Below are 19,621 nucleotides of genomic sequence, written 5' to 3'. Positions count from 1 at the left end.
CCTTTCCTGCCTCAACATAAAAATGACAACAGAAAAATTTCATCGCATGTAATTGAATTTTTCAGATAAGGTTTCATCTTCGAGTTAGCAGGGGTTTAATTAGTCGATGGAGTTGATTTTAACCACCATAACTTCATCCTGAAAACAAAGGCAACATTATTGATTGCATAATCATTGGTGATTCTCAGGTTTTTTATTGGTATGCTAAGCAGGCACCATTGACTCATGCTAGCGTAGCCACTAAGGAGCCCTGAAACAAACAAATAACTGACAAACTGCACAGAATTTGTTTAAATCAACTCCTACGACAAATTAAACTCCCGCTAACTCCAAGATTAAGCATAATGTCAAAAATTCTGAACCCCTTTAAAATAAAGACCTAGCCGTTAAAATGTTGTCTATAAAAGTTGTAAAGCAATAATTTTTTTTTTTTTTTTAAATGAATGAAATGAACAAGAATCCAACAAAGTATTTCATATATATGGGGTGGCGTGGCTCAGTGGTAGAGTGGTTGTCCCCCACCCCAGAGGTTGTGGGTTCGATTCTTCGCCCTGATGAACTCGCCTAAGTATCCTTGAGCAAGATACTGAACCCCACGTTGCTCCTGGTGCTGTGTCACCAGTAGGTGAATGGCGAGATAGTGTAAAGCGCTTTGAGCGCCTTGAAAGGTGGAAAAGCGCTATATAAGTATAACACCATTTACCATTTATATATATATATATATATATATATATATATATATATATATATATATATATATATACACACACACTCACACAGTATAGGCCAAAAGTTTGGAGACACCTCAAGGGTGGATACTTTGAAGAATGTAGAATATAAAACCTGTTTTCAGTTATTTCACTTTTTTTTTTTTTTGCCAAGTACATCATTCCACATATTCGTTCATAGTTTTGATATCTTCAGTGAGAATTTAAAACAGTAGTGAAAATATAAAAAACGCACAAATGATGAGGTGTGTCCAAACTTTTGACTTTTGTTACAGAGTCATTCAAATGTTTTTGGATATAAAGTCTAGTGCTGTCAATGGCAGATAAACTAAGGCTGTCACGACTAGTCGATTTGCAAATTAATCTTCATCTATGTTGATCGCAATTAAGCAGTTTAGAGGCATTGTTGATCTCAAAATTTTCCAAATCATTTTGTGGAGCCTCTTAATGACTTTGTCTTGATTTTTTTTCTCTTCCTATTTTTGCTTCCTTTGATAAAAAATAAGGTGTGAAACAGTCAAGATTCTCTTTTTAAAATTAGTTTTGAAATTAGTGTTTTATATACAGTGGTACCTCGACATCCGATATTTTCGACATCCGACGTAAAATGTGATCGTCACTCGTCTCGACATATGACGACATGCTCGAAATACAATTTATGACAGCGTTGTAATTTCACTGTTTTCATGACTGACTCAAGGCTAAGGGGGTGCCAAAAAATCGATTATTGGATTCATCTAGAATTGACACGTGACAATTCCATTACGATTCATTAATGTTCAAACACAATGATTTTCCCCAATAACTTAATGACAGCTTGCTGCTAGCGGAAAGAAATCCAAGACACGTTTGCTGCCCGGACACCTAAAGAGATGCGCAAGGTTAAGATGGCTGCAGCAGAAGTTACTGAGCGAGAAATTTACTCCTGTTCAAAAGACTTGAAAATACATTTGTGTATGAGACAGGCAAGCTATTGCATGCTAATTAGCGAATTCGCTAACGTGTCGATTTGTGCGTTGTTTGGTGGTGTACCAAAGTTACTCCAGAAGCAGAATGTGTAAAAGCAGAATTAAGTGCAGCGGTAACACTCCAAAAATGCTAAATAGTACAGAAATCTGTGAAAACAAAGTATATTGGTTACATACAGTCTCATTTCCAACGGCACTTTCTTTGTTTCCGGAAAATGTGGAATTCATTCCACCAGTGTAAATTTTATTGTATTGTTGAGAGGAGTAAGTACTGCCTTTAAAACAGCTAGTGTTTTTGCATCTTCCTGTGAAAAAGAGCAGCTTAAGGTCAGCTGTGTCGTATTGGCATGTTGAGAAATAAGTCGGCCTACTGCCTTTGAGATGGTTCATGTTTTTGCACTTTCTTGTTAAAAAAAGAAATAATGAAAAAAAACAGCTTTAGGGCAGCTTTTTGTTGTGGGGGCATGTTTCCATCATTCCTGTTGAATCATTATGAAATTTGTTTGGCTACTTTATTAATTAATAATGTATGATGCATCGATAATCGTGATCAACGTCTATACCGTACTGAATCGTAATCCAATCGAATCGTGGGGTGCCTAAGATGGCACACCCCTACTCACGGCGTATTTTCTTGTGAGAGACATCAACATGGGTCCCAAGGTTGGTGCAGGTGGAGAAAAAAGGAAAAAGGTGACGCTTACCATTGAAATTAAGAAGGAAATGATAGAAAAATATGAGCGTGGTGTGCGTGTTCACTCAGAGAGAGACAATATGGCCGGTATCCTCCGACCTCCGTTCGCCAGTCTCTATCAGTTAAGGTGACAATTAAAGTGCCTTTTCTATTTCCGATTTGATATAATTGTAACATCGGCAAGGAAGTCGCCAGCTTGGTCAGATTTTTAATCATTTACTTCAGTGCTTGCGCAATACAATACGGCTACTGTTCACCGCAGCCGACGTCAGCAACAATATGAAAAAGGTAAAAACTTACCGTTCGACCACACCTCTTACTCTCTCGTCAGTTAGTGCGTTCAGGAACAGCATGCAAAACACAACCGCCACATTACATCCCGATTTGTTACATTATAATTATTGCGATTATTATTGATAAATGTATTTGTTTTGCTATGTGTAATTGCTATTTGTAATTGTACCAGCAGTATTTATGAAGGATTTGGCATAGGATTTTGGGCTGTGGAATGAATTACTTTAATCATAATGTATTCTTATGGGAAAAACCCGCTCGACATACGACCATTTCGATTTACAACCCAGGTCCTGGAACAAATTAAATTTGTATCAACAGGTACCACTGTATTCATTTATTTATCTTTTTATTATTATCTTTTATTAATTTACAATATTAATAAACAAAAATGGGAAATCAACAAAATTCTGGTTCTTCATTTTTTTATTTTAAATCAAAAAACAGAAAAAAAAATATATATATATTTTTTTATTTACAGTGGAGCAAATAAGTATTTAGTCAGCCACTAGTTGTGCAAGCTCTCCCAATTGAAAATATTAGAGAGGCCTATAATTGTCAACATGGTTAAACCTCAACCATGAGAGACAGAATGTGAAAAAAAAAAAGAAAATCACATTGTTTGATTTTTAAATAATTTATTTGCAAATTATGGTGGAAAATAAGTATTTGGTCAATACCAAAAGTTCATCTCAATACTTTGTTATGTACCCTTTGTTGGCAATAACGGAGGCCAAACATTTTCCGCAACTCTTCACAAGCTTTTTACACACTGTTGCTGGTATTTTGGCCCATTCCTCCATGCAGATCTCCTCTAGAGCAGTGATGTTTTGGGGCTGTCGTTGGGCAACACGGACTTTCAACTCCCTCCACAGATTTTCTATGGGGTTGAGACCTGGAGACTGGCTAGGCCACTCCAGGACCTTGAAATGATTCTTACGAAGCCACTTCTTTGTTGCCCTTGCTGTGTGTTTGGGATCATTGTCATGTTGAAAGACCCAGCCACGTCTCATCTTCAATGCCCTTGCCGATGGATGGTGATATTCACTCAAAATCTCTATACATGGCCCCATTCATTCTTTCCTTTACACAGATCAGTCGTCCTGGTCCCTTTGCAGAAAAACAGCCCCAAAGCATGATGTTTCCATCCCCATGCTTCACAGTGGGTATGGTGCAATTCAGTATTTTTTTTCCTCCAAACAAGAGAAACTGTGTTTCTACCAAAAAGTTCTATTTTGGTTTCATCTGACCATATGACATTCTTCCAGTCCTCTTCTGGATCATCCAAATGCTCTCGAGCGAACCGCAGATGTGCATGGACGTGTACTTTCTTCAGCGGGGGGACACGTCTGGCAGTGCAGGATTTGAGTCCTTGGCGGCGCATTGTGTTACTGATAGTCGCCTTTGTTACTCTGGTCCCAGCTCTCTGTGTCATTCACTAGTTCCCCCCGTGTGGTTCTGGGATTTTTGCTCCCCGTTCTTGTTATCATTTTGACGCCACGGGGTGAGGAGAGAGTTCAAAGTCCGTAGTGCCCAACGACAGCCCCAAAACATCACTGCTCTAAAGGAGATCTGCACAGAGGAATGGGCCAATATACCAGCAACAGTGTGTGAAAAGCTTGTGAAGAGTTACAGAAAATGTTTGGCCTCCATTATTGCCAACAAAGGGTACATAACAAAGTATTGAGATGAACTTTTGGTATAGACCAAATACTTATTTTCCACCATGATTTGCAAATAAATTCTTTAAAAATTAAACAATGTGATTTTCTGTTTTTTTTTTTCCACATTGTGTCTCATGGTTGAGGTTTACCCATGTTGACAATTACAGGCCTCTCTAAAATTTTCAAGTTGGAGAACTTGCACAATTAGTGGTTGACTAAATAGGTGGGCCCGCCACAGTCTCGTTGACCCCCCCCCCCCCCCGCCGAAAAAAAAAAAAAGATACGAATCAGACGCGTCAGTCAGCCGATTACACAGCTGTAGCCCACTCCACTCTACTACACGCGCGAGCGAGAGCAGCATTTTAGAGTAGTATTTTATTTATTTATTTATTTAAGAGACGCAAGGGGAACGAGTAGGAAGAATGGGAGAACGAGCGAGGTAGCAAGAGATAGCAGTCGCATGTCATAGCAGCCCGCTGTTATTTTGTTAATTGTTTTTCTTTATTATTGTTACCACAATCAAGTGGGTAAGCAAATACAGACTTCTCTCCTTCTTCCCCATATCCGGGGCATTACAATAGTTTGGATCGGACTTTTCGGCGAAAGTGAGCGGTGGACGGCCGTCTTGGACGGAAAGCAAACTTTGATTGAACTTGCGCGGAGAGGCGGGGCCCAAAATAAAGCCTTGCTCTATTTTCAGAGCGTTGGTCACAGTAAAGTATGTATTAGTTCAAGCAGAGTAAAATGATACATATTCACGGTACAAGAACGTCGTTTCCGTGTCCATCGATTGGTAAGAAAAGGCTGTTTGTACGAGTGACGTGTGGGCGCTCCCGTCGGGGGGACATTTCGCGTGGAGTGGCTATTTTTCGGCACAGCACCGACGCGCCAACTTCAGACAATTACGGCTGACGAAAGTTGGTTAAATGCGCCCCCCCCCCAATTTCTCGAGCTCTGGGACACTCGAAAAATTACTGTCATACCTCTCCTTGCTAAGTCAATGGTACCTCGATGTGCGTATGTGTGGAAATTTAGTTCACGAACAACGGGGAAAAAACTATTCACCTTCTCACCGAATCAAGAAAAACTCTTTACACGGCCATTAGAATTCCCCCAGTTCTGTAAATGGGTCAGTTGACAGAAGGACTGTTATTGTTGTGGTAATGTAGTACTTATGAGGGTCAAATAAAAAGGAAAAAGGAGGGCTACGACGGCGGTCTGAAACCTGCGGCTCTTTAGTGCTGCTTCGGAGCTTTTTTTTTTTTTTTTTTTCTTTAATGGAAAAAGATGGGGGAGGGAAATATATTTTTTGTTTTAATAGGATTTCTAGGAGGACAAACATGATACAAACATTCTTTCAATTCATTAATATTGTAATGAAGTTAAACTTGTGGTATCATCGTACAACAGAGTAGTCACGTGGTGTGCTATAGGATCCACTGCAGGGAAAATAAACATTTAATCATGAAGGCTAATTATGTATTTCTAGCCAACTTAGTCATTTTTATAGTAGGCTAATATAGCTAGTATTGATAATTATAAGGCTTGTACAAGGCTTTTAATTTTTTGCTGCTCCAGACATACTGTATCAGTTTTTGTTTTTTGTTGTTTTTTTTTTGGGGGGGGGGGGTCAAATATGGCTCTTTCAACAGTTTGGGTTGCCAACCCTGAGTCACTATGAGATGTAAGTCGTACTATTGCTACGAGAAAAAAAGTCGCATTATTACATAGGGTAACGTAGCTGTAATCAGCAACGCATTTTACATACATGTACCGTAGCTGAGAGCTATAACATTAGCCTAGCTAATTAAATATTTCAAATATATCTTTGTTATGGTTCTTCTTGGGGGAAAAAAATAATGAAAAAAAAAAAAAAAATTCGCCGTGGCACGACATGGTCTGGCTGTCCGACTCCGATGCAGCCCACCACCACAGTTTCAAAAAATCCTATGGTCAGAGACCCTCCCACCACAGTCTCCTAAAATCCTGTGGGAAACACTGTTATTTTAAGTCTCTTTTGTTCGTAAATGTTACACAATTCATTTTAGAGAAAATTATGAAGTTCATGCACGTGTTTTACTTTCACAGGCCAAATAAAATTTAGCGGTGGCCAGATCTTGCACCCGGGCCACTAGTTTAACACTCCTGGTTCATAGATACACTGATAATTGGTGTGAATAGGCTGAAATGTGACTTACAATGAGTCCCGGAATACCAACTACTCCCTCTCCTCCTTTTAAGCCTGCTGGACCCTAGCGGGGAGACACAATCGACTTTGCAATCAAGCTCTTTGTGTGACATGAAGTCAGCCATGTGATCAAAATGCTGCAGATTTCAAAGTAATTTCTTGCAGTACCGTTGCGCCAGGGATCCCTCTGCTTCCTCTAAATCCCTGAACTCCTGCAGGGCCACTCTTTCCCGGTGCTCCTGGTGGACCAAAGTCTCCCTGAAAAGTACACATAAGAACTCAAACCAGTTGATAGCAGACAATAGGTGCATATGCAGTCGAGGGCCATGAATGTATGACATCATTAACTCATTGTTTGCTATTGATGGTGTTAAGACAAACCAGACTTGCTTTTAAAACGAACTGCTTTGTTAAGTGTTTTGAAATAGTTTAATAATGACCTAATTGGGTGCCCTTGACGGTAGGGGTGTAACGGTACACAAAAATCTCGGTTCCGTACGTATCTCGGTTTTGAGGTCACGGTTCGGTTCATTTTCGGTACAGTTTAAAAAAAAATTGCAAAATTTAAATGTACTAGTTGTTTATTACACACTTTTGTGCTTTCAACAATAGGAACATTAGCCTATACAAAGCTAGAATTCTGCTCAAAAAGTAGCGGGTATTTAAAGATAATCCAACAACAATTTGCCTTTCAGACCACGCGTATTGGTCAGCTTTCTTTCTGAAAGAAAGAAGAAAAAAGAAGTCCTGTGCTAAAGAGAAAAGCAATTCCAATGACAAAGATTTTAACATGTATTTTACAAATGAAATAATCAGAAAATCATTTTTTTTCTTATGAACGGTTTTCAAAAGCTTTATTGGTGGATTTTCTCAGTTAAAGCGCCACACAGAAATTAATAAATTTAATTGTGTAAGCAGGATGTGTGTATTATTCTTATTATTTAATTACAAGTGTTTTAGCTCATTTCAATTTATTTTATTTAATGGGCTATTATTTATTTTAGTATGTGTTTATATTTTACAAATGTGAAGTAGTATTCATTTATATTGTATATTTTATGTTGTATAACTTTAGTTCCTATGTGAATATTAGTTCCTATTTGTTTTGTTGAGGTCGAAAGGTTTTGTATTGAACACAGGGCCGTGTTGGTTATTATTATAGCAGAGAAGACAGCAGTAAATCAACAAAGACAAGTCAACTGTGCCCCAATCTACCACTCAAGAGATCTGATGGACTCAAAAAGTAGGTTACGATTGCATATTAGTTTGAAAATCGACCGGATCCACCGTATTATCATATGAGTGACTTCCGGCCCGATCCTAGCTGGTAGTATTGACTTACGCAGGAGCGCCGCGTCTCGCGTCTAATAATAAACTCTGACGTTCTTTTCGCGTGCGTCACGTTGAGCCGCTTCCAGGACGCATCTAACACGTGGCCGCACTGTGACTGCTGTGCATTGGCTGATTCTAACGCCGGCGTTTCACTGCGTTCTCGCGGCGGCCACGTTGTCCCGCCGTTGATGTTTCTGGACTGTCGTACTGTGTTGGTCCTTGTTATAGTAGAGAAGACGGAGTAAATATAATTTACACAAAGAAACTGTAACCCGATCGACTCACAGCCTTGAAAAGTAAGGGTTATATTTAGGGCTGTCAAAATTATCGCGTTAACGCACGGTAATTAATTTTTTAAATTAATCACGTTAAAATATTTGACGCAATTAACGCACATGTCCCGCTCAGACGGTATTCTGCCTTTTGGTAAGTTTTACAGCAAGGCTTTTTGTACTGTCCAACAGCGAACTCTTGTGGTCGCTTTGCGACATGGTTTATTGTTTTCTTGACACTGACAGTTCAATATGGCTGCACGACGTCTCGGGCTGACGCCCACGTTGTAATGTTGTGCTTATATGATCCTTGGACAAGATTTGTCCGTAAGTATGGTTGTTGTAAAGAATGTGCATATTATGTTAGTAAGCGAAATGTTATATTTTTTGTATGAGACGCTTTTTGTTTATGTGTAGTGAACCTGTATAGCGTGCTAAGCTAACGTTGTTGCCTAAACAATGCTTGTGTACTTTTTTTTTTGTAGTTTTACGGCGGTCTAAAGAGGACAATGGGTTGAGGCCATTTTATTAATAAATCAGATGAAAAATGAAGAAGTCTGATTATTAAGGCGTTGTTCACTAGCTGTCTAGCTTTGGAAAAAGTAGACACTTCGGAGTGTGGACAGCATAGACAGATTTAAATGACAGTAGAGTGAAATGCCCACTACAGTCCTTATGTACCGTATGTTGAATGTATATATCCATCTTGTGTCTTATCTTTCCATTCCAACAATTTATTTTACAGAATATATGTATAATTTACAGAAAAATATGGCATATTTTATAGATGGTTTGAATTGCGATTAATTGCGATTAATTACGATTAATTAATTTTTAAGCTGTAATTAACTCGATTAAAAATTTTAATCGTTTGACAGCCCTAGTTATATTACGTCAGAAACTCGTTAGGTACGTTCCGAACCGACTACTACGTACCGAAACGGTTCAATACCATTACATGTACCGTTACACCCTTACTTGACGGCGATAGACACCAAATCCATTTGATGGCAGCAGATCACAAAAAGTACGATACTGGTACTCACAGGTGAGTTGTCCTAATACTGATTTGTCCTAATACTGGGTTCTCTAATCCACATTACTAACATTGCTTATGCACTCATCTTAGTCTTATCACACTCCTATCTGACCAATCTTCCCTCTTCTTATCCTTCAGTTACTAGGTACCCCTCCCCAAATGGTGCCCCCTAGTCATACCGAGACAACAACACTACTACATACATTAGTTAGCATATATATTTAATTATGTTTTTGTATCACCAGCAATGTTCCCTCTAATTTTTCATGTGTCTGAGCAGACACACAAGCTCTCTGAGCACACTGAGGACCACTGTGAGCAACACCCGCTGTGACCACACACCAGTAACACGCCTGTTCAAAACCTTGGATCACAGCAAGTTACAGTGCTTATTAACAGAATGAAATTACAGCAGTCATTTTCATTAGTCTACTTTCAATATTATTGCTTTGCCCCACTAAAAATGAAAAAAAAATCACGTTCATGAGATGTGAACTGTGTTATATGTGACAGTCGTGCTTTGGACCGTTAAGGTCCAGTAAGTGAACAGTATTATAATAATAATAATAATAATAATATTAGATATATTATAGGGCTGTCAACATTATCGCGTTAACGGGCGTTAATTAATTTTTTAAATTAATCACGTTAAAATATTTGACGCAATTAACGCAGATGCCCCGCTAAGACAGATTTAAATGACGGTACAGTGAAACGCTTACTTGTTAACCCTTTAAGGTCTGGGCCTATTTTGTCTGATTTTGCATGCCTTTGAAGTTGCCTTTATATTTCAAAGAAAGAATTGTTTACGATGGCCTGGTTTGGTCCCTTTTTTTGTGACACCTTGAACTTCATGTCCAAATTGTTGTTTCCTTCACTGATCAATTATAAATCATCATTTTGGGCCCAAAAAGACCAAAAATTCCAAAATCGTTTTGTCAAAATTTTTAATATTGATGTCCAATTGACAACCAAACATGCGTAACGAACCGTTTTGAAACTTTGTAATATTTATTCAACATGTTAGGATGAACATTCAACCAAAAAAATTTAGAATAAATAGTCTTATATTTGACAATTCAACATAAACAATAGGTATAGCCATAGGAGTTTTTTGCCTTTATACATGCTCCAGTCAAAACAGGTTATATACAGCAGACCTAACAGTGAAGAACAGTGAAAAAATATATACCATCTAACACAAAAAGTGTTTAGAGGCCATCTCTTTATAAGTTTAGGTATTGCGGCCCATCGCCTGATGAAAACTATGTACACACAATCAAGCTTCTTGAACACACATTTATATACACAAATTGAGAAGATTGATGTGGGAAAAAAATTATATATATAACATTGGGGGAAAAAAAGCATTTAAAAAAATATTTACAATAAACAAGTTAAATTTTTTTCAGTCATGCCACTCCGAAAAGCAGTTTCGTCCTGGAATTAGACACGGCTACATCACACAGCTCACACTTCCATGGGGTGTCGGTCCTCTTTCCACCCTTCCATTTTCATTTCACTTTACTTTCATTGTCACTATAAATGTACATGAAAATAAGTCAGTATTTATGAAAATAATAAAGTATAAAATAAAAATATATACAGCAATAAATAATAATGGAAATCTATATGTATGACAATAGAAAGAATACCATAGCTGAATATGTGCTACATCCCTAATCTTCATATAGAAAGAAGAACACCACAAATTATAAATTCCTGCCTGGGATACCCACAGTGCACGTACGACTTTGATCTGATATGCACATTTTATTATTATATACACAAACACACACTTATATTGCATCAAAATTAACTTTGTCTTGCAATATCAAAAGAAACTTTCAAAAGAAACGTTTTCAGCATGAAAAAAAAAGAGTGAGTTGGTTTACCTCTGCTCGTCGATGGCGTCACCCACGTGTTCAAATCCGTCACTATCTTCACTCGAGGACTCTTCCGAAGAAGACGATGATGACGAATTTGGACCATCCTCTTTCTCAAGTTGATCAGAAGCACAATTGCTTGCGCTAAATTTAGTTTTCCGTTCATTGTCAAAGTCACACAAAGTCGCTGCTCGATCCAGCAGTATCCAACTGGCCGTCGCTCGCCACCTCGCTGCTTCAGAACTCCTCCCTCTCATTCGGTTGAACCTCGCACCGCAGTTATATTTATTAAAAAAAAAAAAAAAAAAACGCATTTTGTGCTTCCACTGTGACTTCGAAAGGGTTCGTTTGATTTGTGGTTTTTTCATGGAGCTTCCGTTTTGAAAAAGGACTAGAAATGATGGAAATATAGACATAAACAAATGATCCATGCAGCGTTTTAATGTTTTTTTGAGAGGACAATAAAACTATAAAACTTAAATGACAATATCTCACGTTCTAGTTGGTCGATTGACTTCAAATAATAACGAGAGTAAACCGCAACTTCCGCACTTTAAAACGAGACCAACCAACGGCATGTGGGTGACGTAATTAAAACATGAGGGCGCTTCAAAGACGACGTGCGCTGAGGACGCGCCGGCGCGTCCTTCGACTCTCAAGGGTTAATTGTGTTTTATGGAGTTTTGCCGCCCTCTGCTGGCGCTTGGGTGCGACTGATTTTATAGGCTCCAGCACCCATGAGCAATGTGTAAGTAATTATTGACATCAACAATGGCTGCCTACTAGTTTATTTTTTGATTGAAAATTTTACAAATTTTATTAAAACGAAAACATTAAGAGGGGTTTTAATATAAAATTTCTATAACTTGTACTAACATTTTTCTTTTAAGAAATACAAGTCTTTCTATCCCTGGATCGCTTTAACAGAATGTTAATAATGTTAATGCCATCTTGTTTATTTATTGTTATAATAAACAAATACAGTCCTTATGTACCGTATGTTGAATGTATATATCCATCTTGTGTCTTATCTTTCCATTCCAATATTAATTTACAGAAAAATATGGCATATTTTATAGATGGTTTGAATTGCGATTAATTGCGAATTATTACGATAAATTAATTTTTAAGCTGTAATTAACTCAATTAAAAATGTTAATCGTTTCACAGCCCTAATATATTAATATTATTAGTATTATTGGCTAGACACCTGTCGCCCATTGTGTTACGTTGCAAAATGAAACAGAAAACAATTTTATTGTTCTAATTAACTAGATTATATCAGTTCTAAAATTAGATACTAGGCAAGGCAAGGCAAATTTATTTGTATAGCACATGGGTGTCGATAACCGGTATTGTTAATGTTACTTTTAAAAGATGATAAATTACAGTTCCAAATTACTTCTCGTAAAAAGTAATTGAGTTAGTAACTTAGTTATCTCAATGCAAGAGTAATTAGTTACTCAACAAATTAACTGACGTTACTTTTCATGTTTCAGTCATTTCATTTGTTTTTTTCAAGCCATGACTGTTCTTGTCAAGACAGCAAATACATACAGCTCATATAACAAAAAACAGCAGCAAAACAAATTAAGGAAATTAAGCAACATTGCAACAACAACTACATGCCTGAAAAGGAGCGGGAAGAAAAACACTGAAAAAAACGCACGCCTTTTCATCCTCAGTAACGGTCACCGTGTTGCAAAGATGGGAAAAGTAATTAATTAGATTACTCACTACTGACGAAAAAAATGTCGTTTGTAATGCAGTCATACTCAAACGCAGAAATTAACAACACTGCTGATAACAAATGCTAGAGATAGTTCAACATTTTTAAAACTGACATCAATCTGCAATTTTGATATTTTAGTAAGAAACTGATTTTGAGCGACATATTGTTTTGCCTGCCACATAAAATGATGTGGCGGGTAGCAACTTGCCCCCGAGCCTAGTGAACTAGTGAGTTGTGCAAAAAAAGTATATTTTTCTTATCTGGGGCCCTTTTATTCTAAAGGAAATTCACTCTTTGGCAGAATAAGCATCCAATCCAAAGCAATTATGATCGCAATGTTACGACGTAAACCACTCACCTTGGCTCCCTCCTTTCCAGCCGATCCAGGTAAACCGTGCTCACCCGGTGGTCCCGGTGAACCCGGATGGCCCCTGTCACCAGTTGGCCCCGTTTCACCAGTTTTGCCCTAATAGGCACATTTGGACGATTTTATTACCAACTGTGTGTAATAGGATTCAAACAAATGAAAGCGACAGCAGCATTTATGTGTTAATCCATTTACCTGTGGACCGACAACACCTGGAGGGCCAGGGGGGCCATTTTTGCCTTGGAATCCCTATAAGTAACAGCACTGAGTGTCATAACTTTTGCCTCACCTCCTGCATTATAGTTTATAATGCTGTCTCCCAGCTAACAGATGGTTTATTATTTGGGACTGAGGGCAACATTAAAGAGGATTATTAAAAATGTGGACATAATGGAATAGAAGAGGACTTACTGGCTCCCCTCTCTGGCCAGGATGACCTGGTACTCCATCTTTTCCAGGCGGACCCTAAAGAATTGTTTTGTTATTGTTGACAAAAAAAAAAAAAAGCCCTGAAGCAAAGTTCATTCTAAAAAGTATGTTGTACACTCACATTTGGTCCTTTTGGACCTGTTTCTCCATGCATTCCCTGTGGCCCTTGGGGACCCTGGAAAACAATATGGAACATAAATTTGAAATACGTGACTCTAGAAATTCATGTCTTGTGGACCGTGTCCAATTGTAATTTGAAAAAGCCCGCTAGTCAAGAGATTACCTGTTCTCCAGGAGATCCTTGAGTGCCTTCTTGTCCAGAAGAACCCTTACGAGCAAAATAAAACATGGAATTACAATTAAGGTATTGGCCACCATCGACGCCGCCAATTTGACTGGGAGGAGCGAATGAACGATTATTCGCCCCCTTTTAAAATGGATTAAACACTGGAAGTAGTTTTTTTTTTTTTTTTTGGCTATAAAGAAAGAACCAGAAGGCGTCAGATGACCCTGATACCAAACTGACAACTTGGTTTTGTCAAACAATAGACCACTCAAACAGGCAATCAAGCAGACCACTCCCCTACACACTCCCGTGGAGTCACTGCCTAGGTGTGAAGGGGGGAGGGGTTCATTCTGGATAGCTGCAGTTAGCATCTTGAATATTTGCAAATCTAGGGCTCCCTTGGCTTTCTCAAAACTGGAGGAACACGGAGATGGCCAGTCGCTGTGTTCTACAATATGATTGACATGGCAGCACTGAATGCATATGTGTTGTGTCAGGCATGCATCGGAAGGCAAGAGTGACGGGTGGACCTCTTAGTGGGTCTTACAAAGGAATTGCCTTACTCTCATGTGGGCGCAAAGAGGGTGCAGAAGGAAAATTTGCTTCGGCAACAACCTCCAGGAAAAGGGCGAAGAGTCATATGTTACCACATAAAAAATGTTTTGTTTTTTATTATACTATCCCTTGTATATGGTTTCATTTGTTGTCTTTTTCACATATATTTCTTTATTAAATAAAAACCTTTTTTGTGCAAAAAATGACTTGTGTTGTGCATCATCAGCAATATGACAATTATAGCTCCATACATAGAAGACAGTGCAACTATATATTCAGAGAGATTGAGACAGCTGTTCTTTCTCAATGTTGTAATGTCACAGTCCTACGCAACAAATCCCCAGTTAAAAAAAGTGCTTAGATATCCTCCCAATTTTGTCAAATCTTGCTCAATTCGATCACATTAGACAACCATACTGAGCAGTTACCAAACACTAAAACATACAGTAAAAACGTTGTCCACCCAATTGCCTGCCTGAGCGGTCCACTGTCTGAAAAAGCAAAGGCAGCCCTGCCCTGCGAACACTCAAGATGGTAATTGGAGCAATCCAACCCTCTAGTTTTGGCATCCATCTGCCATCATTACGACAGGGTAGGACAACATGTTCATGAAGGCAGATGTGGAACCCAACTCATGCCATCACAAAGACCTAGTGTTTTTGTAGCCATGTTGCCGCTGTGTTATGGAAGGTATGTTCTTCCTACCCCTGCATTTTCATGTGTCCGGTGCTCCAAAAATACTATAGCTAAAATCTTGCGCATGATACAACTTATTGCCTTTGATATTGTTATTATGATGATGATTGTACCGTATTGGCCCGAATATAAACCAGCCCTGATTATAAGATGACCCCCTCTTTTTCAAGACTCAAGTTTGATAAAAGACTTTTTGAACACCAAATTCATTTTGATACAGAAAATAATTACAGTACATCCGAAACAAATGATTGTAAGAATATATTTGAGAGAAAAAGCATGTTATTTTGTCTCATTCATATCTTAATATCTGAACATTTAAATATGTAAACTAAAGTGCAATCACATTCGTAAATGAATGGCTTCTAGTTTTTGAAATGTAAATAAACCAATATATTGTGCTAAAACAACAAAATTGCAATAACTGCATTAACCATCAAAGTGAAGTCTAACCGTAACTGTAGTCTTGAAACAAATCTGAATAAGGAAAAACATTGCAATAAAATAATGCAAACTGGTTAAACGTGGGAGTAGCTGAGATCTGTCATGACAGAACATCGCTTCAATCTGGCGCCATCTAGCGCCGTGAATGGGGAGAGTAGCTGAGATCTTTCATGACAGAACATCGCTTCCATGATATTTGGTGCCATCTAGCGTCATGAATCGGTATAATGTCTAGACCGCGAATATAAGACGACCCCCACTTTTTCAGTCTTATTTTAATGCAAAAAACACTGTCTTATATTCGGGCCAATACGGTAATTATGATGATCTTTAATATTATTTACTACAACTACTGTATCTGCTGCTAACCTCTTGCTAATCAGTATGAGTAGATGGCACAATTATGTCAACGCATAAACGGAAGTGCAAGTTTTTTGTTTGTTTGTTTACAGGTGGAAAACGCTGTTAGGCAAGGGCACTGAAAGATGATGATTCACAGCTAGTCTTCCCATTTTAAATTGGGCGTCTATCACTTTTGAGTGTTATCTGGGGCTGTAACAAAAGTGTATTTGTTTTCTATTCATTTTAATTTCATTAACTTCGTTTTTATTGACATTGCATTAATTCATAAAATTATTTTTAATGTAAAAAGCTTTTTTAAGACCAAAAAGTCAATTGCTCCCTATAGGGATAAAGATGTTAAACGTCAATTTTTGAATTGCTGTCTCTCAAAGGGTTAAAAAAAATACATAAATGTTATTTAGCAAAAAACATGCGTTACATTTGTGGGCAACACAAAATGATGCAGTGGGTTAGATCTGACACCTCCAGAATAAAGGCTATAATTTGTTAAAATTAGGGCGTGTGCGTCTTCACCTTTTCTCCAGGCTTCCCAGTAGGACCTCTTGCTCCTCTTCCTCCTCGGGCCCCCTGTCGGCAAAAACAAATCGTTAATAAGCGTGTGAATAATTCATCTCATGGAAGAAAATGCCAAAAGAAAAAAAAAGAAAGTAAACACCACAGTGCTCAACCTGCATCACAATTTAGTCATGGTAATATGGTATTGTATTGTCATAGTGTGTATAGTTTAGGTGGCTGTGTAGTGGAGCTTACATTAGGACCTCTTTGACCTGCAGATCCTGGCTGGCCAGCTGGACCCTGGATTAAAAAGTTAATAGTCAAATTCATTTGAACTGGGATGGCTGACATTGAATAATCATGTTTCAGTGCACTGAAAAAAAGAAATCTCGAATTTGCAGTCAAATACTGGCTGCCATGGTTGCCAGAATTATACCGTTAAAAAAACGGGGAAAACTGAAACACATTCATTGTCAAATTAAACTACCATAAAAATAATTGTATTTTACATGTTTTTATAATGTACAACTGTTGTTTTACCTCAAATTACAGTAAAAAGTACATATATTTAACAAGTCTGATGGTGGTGACATCCCTTTTTTTTTTTTCTACAACTAGAGTTTGAACCCAACCTGTCACTGTGGCAGTCATATGTGCTAAATTTTTCTGAGCCAACAGCACAGTCTATTTTTACTTGCCAGTACTCTTCAGCTCTCAGGTTGTCATGTTTTCCTAAATCAAATCTAGTCAAATTTGCTTATATGGCACTTCACAAAAACCTGAGGTCCTCAAATTGCTGTACAACAAAGCAAAATACAGTACATGATAAATATAAGCCAGGAAAGTACCATACAATAAAATGTAGATGATGAAAAAAAACAATGTATCGAATTTTACATCAAGTCATTACATCAAATAAAGCTAAATATAACCCTAAAAACCCTGCTACCCAAGTTAGGAGAAAAAGGTAGTCTAAAAAATTGTGTCTTCAACCTAGATTTAAAGGGAACCTTGGACTTAAAGAATTGTAGGCGCTAATAAGCCGCAATTTTTCTCTTATACTAAAATGTTATTAGAAACACATGAAATAGGAGAGACAGCGAGAACCAAAGTGATATTTGCCATGTGGTATTTTTTTGCTCTGTGTCAAAATGGATTTTGCCATGTAACATTTTTTTTGCCATGTGGCAAAATTGATTTTGCCATGTGGCATTTTTTGGGTAGGTGGCACAATGGAGTTTGGTTTAAAATGAATGGAAAATTTGGACGTGCATAGCCGTCAATGGCATAGCCTTACCTGGGTGCCAGTTGAACGTCAATGCGCTCTAATGGTAAGTGTATAATTAAAAATCACAGCCACACGTTTTTCTGCCATTTAAAATGAATGGAAAATTTGGACGTTCATAGCCGTCAATGGCATACCCTTATTTGGGTGCCAGTTGAATGTCAATGGGCTGTAATGGTAAGTGTATTGTCAAAAATCACAGCCAAGCGTTTTTCTGCCATTTCATAAACTAGTAAATGGAAAATTTGGACGTGCATAGCCGTCAATGGCATGGATGTACATGGCCTACAAAAATGCCATTTACCCCAAAAAATGCCACATTAAGATAAAAAAAAAAAACAAATGCAGCAAACTGAAATCCATTTTGCCACATACCCCAAAAAATGCCACATGTCAAAATACATTTTGCCACATGGCAAAGAAAAAATGCCACATGGCAAAATCCATTTTGCCATATGGCAAATACCACTTTTTGTTTTCGGCCCTGCTGTAAAATATTTAGTAATATATTGTTACATACTAAGCCTGAACGATATATCGTTTAAACATCGCCATCGCGATGTGCGTGTGCGCAATAGTCCCATCGCAAGCACGTGCGATAGTTTTTCTTTTTTTTTTGATCCACAAAAGCTTCACTTTCTGGTCTGTGCACAGCCTCCTACCCTCCCTCTCCCAGCCTTTTGATCCTCTCAGTCACTGGCACAACGATGGCTTTGATCTGGCCAAAGAAGCAGACTTCACACGGGCATCTGTCAATCATCGTTTAACTTGTTAAACAGTTGGAAGGAAGCCGCGCTGGAATGAATGTGTGTACTGTGGGGACGTTGGAGACATTTAAATGCCAGAAGTGATCATGAGGAGTTTGAAATTTCTACATGTCACTTCAACGGTCACAGCTAAAGTAGATAAACAGAAGCATTTAATAAAGCCAAGCATTTATCTGCTACAGTACTTTATTCTTGTTCAAAAATGATTTGGTTGGACAGTTATGTTTTAAACTTATCATAATTATGACATTTGAAGTGCTTAAAAGCCATTTATTTATATACATTTTTTAAATCACTTTGGGGGGAAAAGTGAGAAAAAAACATGTCTTATATGTATCTCTTTCCAATGCTAAATCTGAATAAATACATTGGGCACAAAAAACACACACACAAAAAAAAAAAAAAAAGGGGGGGGGGGTGCGCTATTTCACGGTTTTTCACTTATCGCGGCGGGTTCTGGTCCCCATTAACTGCGAAAAACAAGGGATGACTGTACACTGTGGTGATGGTGAGTCATCTAAAGTCTTTCCAAACAGCTATTTAAGTCATCTTGTGAAAATTTCTTGAAAAAAATATATATACATTTTTTTAAATATCGCAATATAATATCGCAAACCCAAAAAAAATCGCAGCAATAGTTTTTTCCAATATCGTTCAGGCCTATTACATACTAGTATATTTAGTACATGTTTTGACCTACAGTGGGCGCCATGTTTTATGGACATTTGGGGTGATGACGTAGATCATCACTGTCACTCGCCGAATACTCCCGGGTCACTGCAATTCCTTCTACGCAGCGAGACGTCTAACACACGCACTCAGCGGTTAAAAAAGGTGAGTACTTACTATTTGTGTTTTTATTGAGTCTTTTAATAACTTTTCATTGCCTCTCATACTTTTAAGCAAAGTGTTTTCTTGTGGTAGCTTTAAAGCAGGTTGTTGATCTGTTGCCCACATTCACGTAGCATATTTAAACCACCCTTATTTTATATTTCTACATTTAAGTACTTTCTTAAGGCATCTTTATTATGTTCTGTCTGTATGAATCTTAACTAAAACTCACCCTGTCAATAGTCAAGAATCAAGAGTCAAATATAAGACAAGGTGTCAAGAGTCAAGAATCTGCATTGGACAAGG

At 37.9% G+C, this 19,621-nt stretch overlaps 1 protein-coding gene across 2 annotated transcripts in view; it reads right to left on the bottom strand.

Annotated features, from left to right (window-relative positions):
• The window catches only part of col5a3a (collagen, type V, alpha 3a), a 212,692-nt gene that overhangs the window by 61,741 nt on the left and 131,330 nt on the right, over positions 1–19,621 (bottom strand). For both annotated transcript variants that reach the window (XM_057861461.1, XM_057861463.1), the window contains exons 33-41: positions 16,688–16,732; positions 16,451–16,504; positions 13,877–13,921; positions 13,715–13,768; positions 13,576–13,629; positions 13,360–13,413; positions 13,156–13,263; positions 6,705–6,794; positions 6,547–6,600 (exon numbers count right to left, since the gene is read on the bottom strand). In XM_057861461.1, the coding sequence (XP_057717444.1) occupies positions 6,547–6,600; positions 6,705–6,794; positions 13,156–13,263; positions 13,360–13,413; positions 13,576–13,629; positions 13,715–13,768; positions 13,877–13,921; positions 16,451–16,504; positions 16,688–16,732 (558 nt within the window). The remainder of the gene's footprint in view (positions 1–6,546; positions 6,601–6,704; positions 6,795–13,155; positions 13,264–13,359; positions 13,414–13,575; positions 13,630–13,714; positions 13,769–13,876; positions 13,922–16,450; positions 16,505–16,687; positions 16,733–19,621) is intronic.

Source organism: Corythoichthys intestinalis, chromosome 16 (genome assembly GCF_030265065.1).
Source record: "Corythoichthys intestinalis isolate RoL2023-P3 chromosome 16, ASM3026506v1, whole genome shotgun sequence".
Taxonomy (NCBI): domain Eukaryota; kingdom Metazoa; phylum Chordata; class Actinopteri; order Syngnathiformes; family Syngnathidae; genus Corythoichthys; species Corythoichthys intestinalis.
Note: the sequence above shows the minus strand (reverse complement) of the source record. Positions and strands in the feature narration are given on the sequence as shown.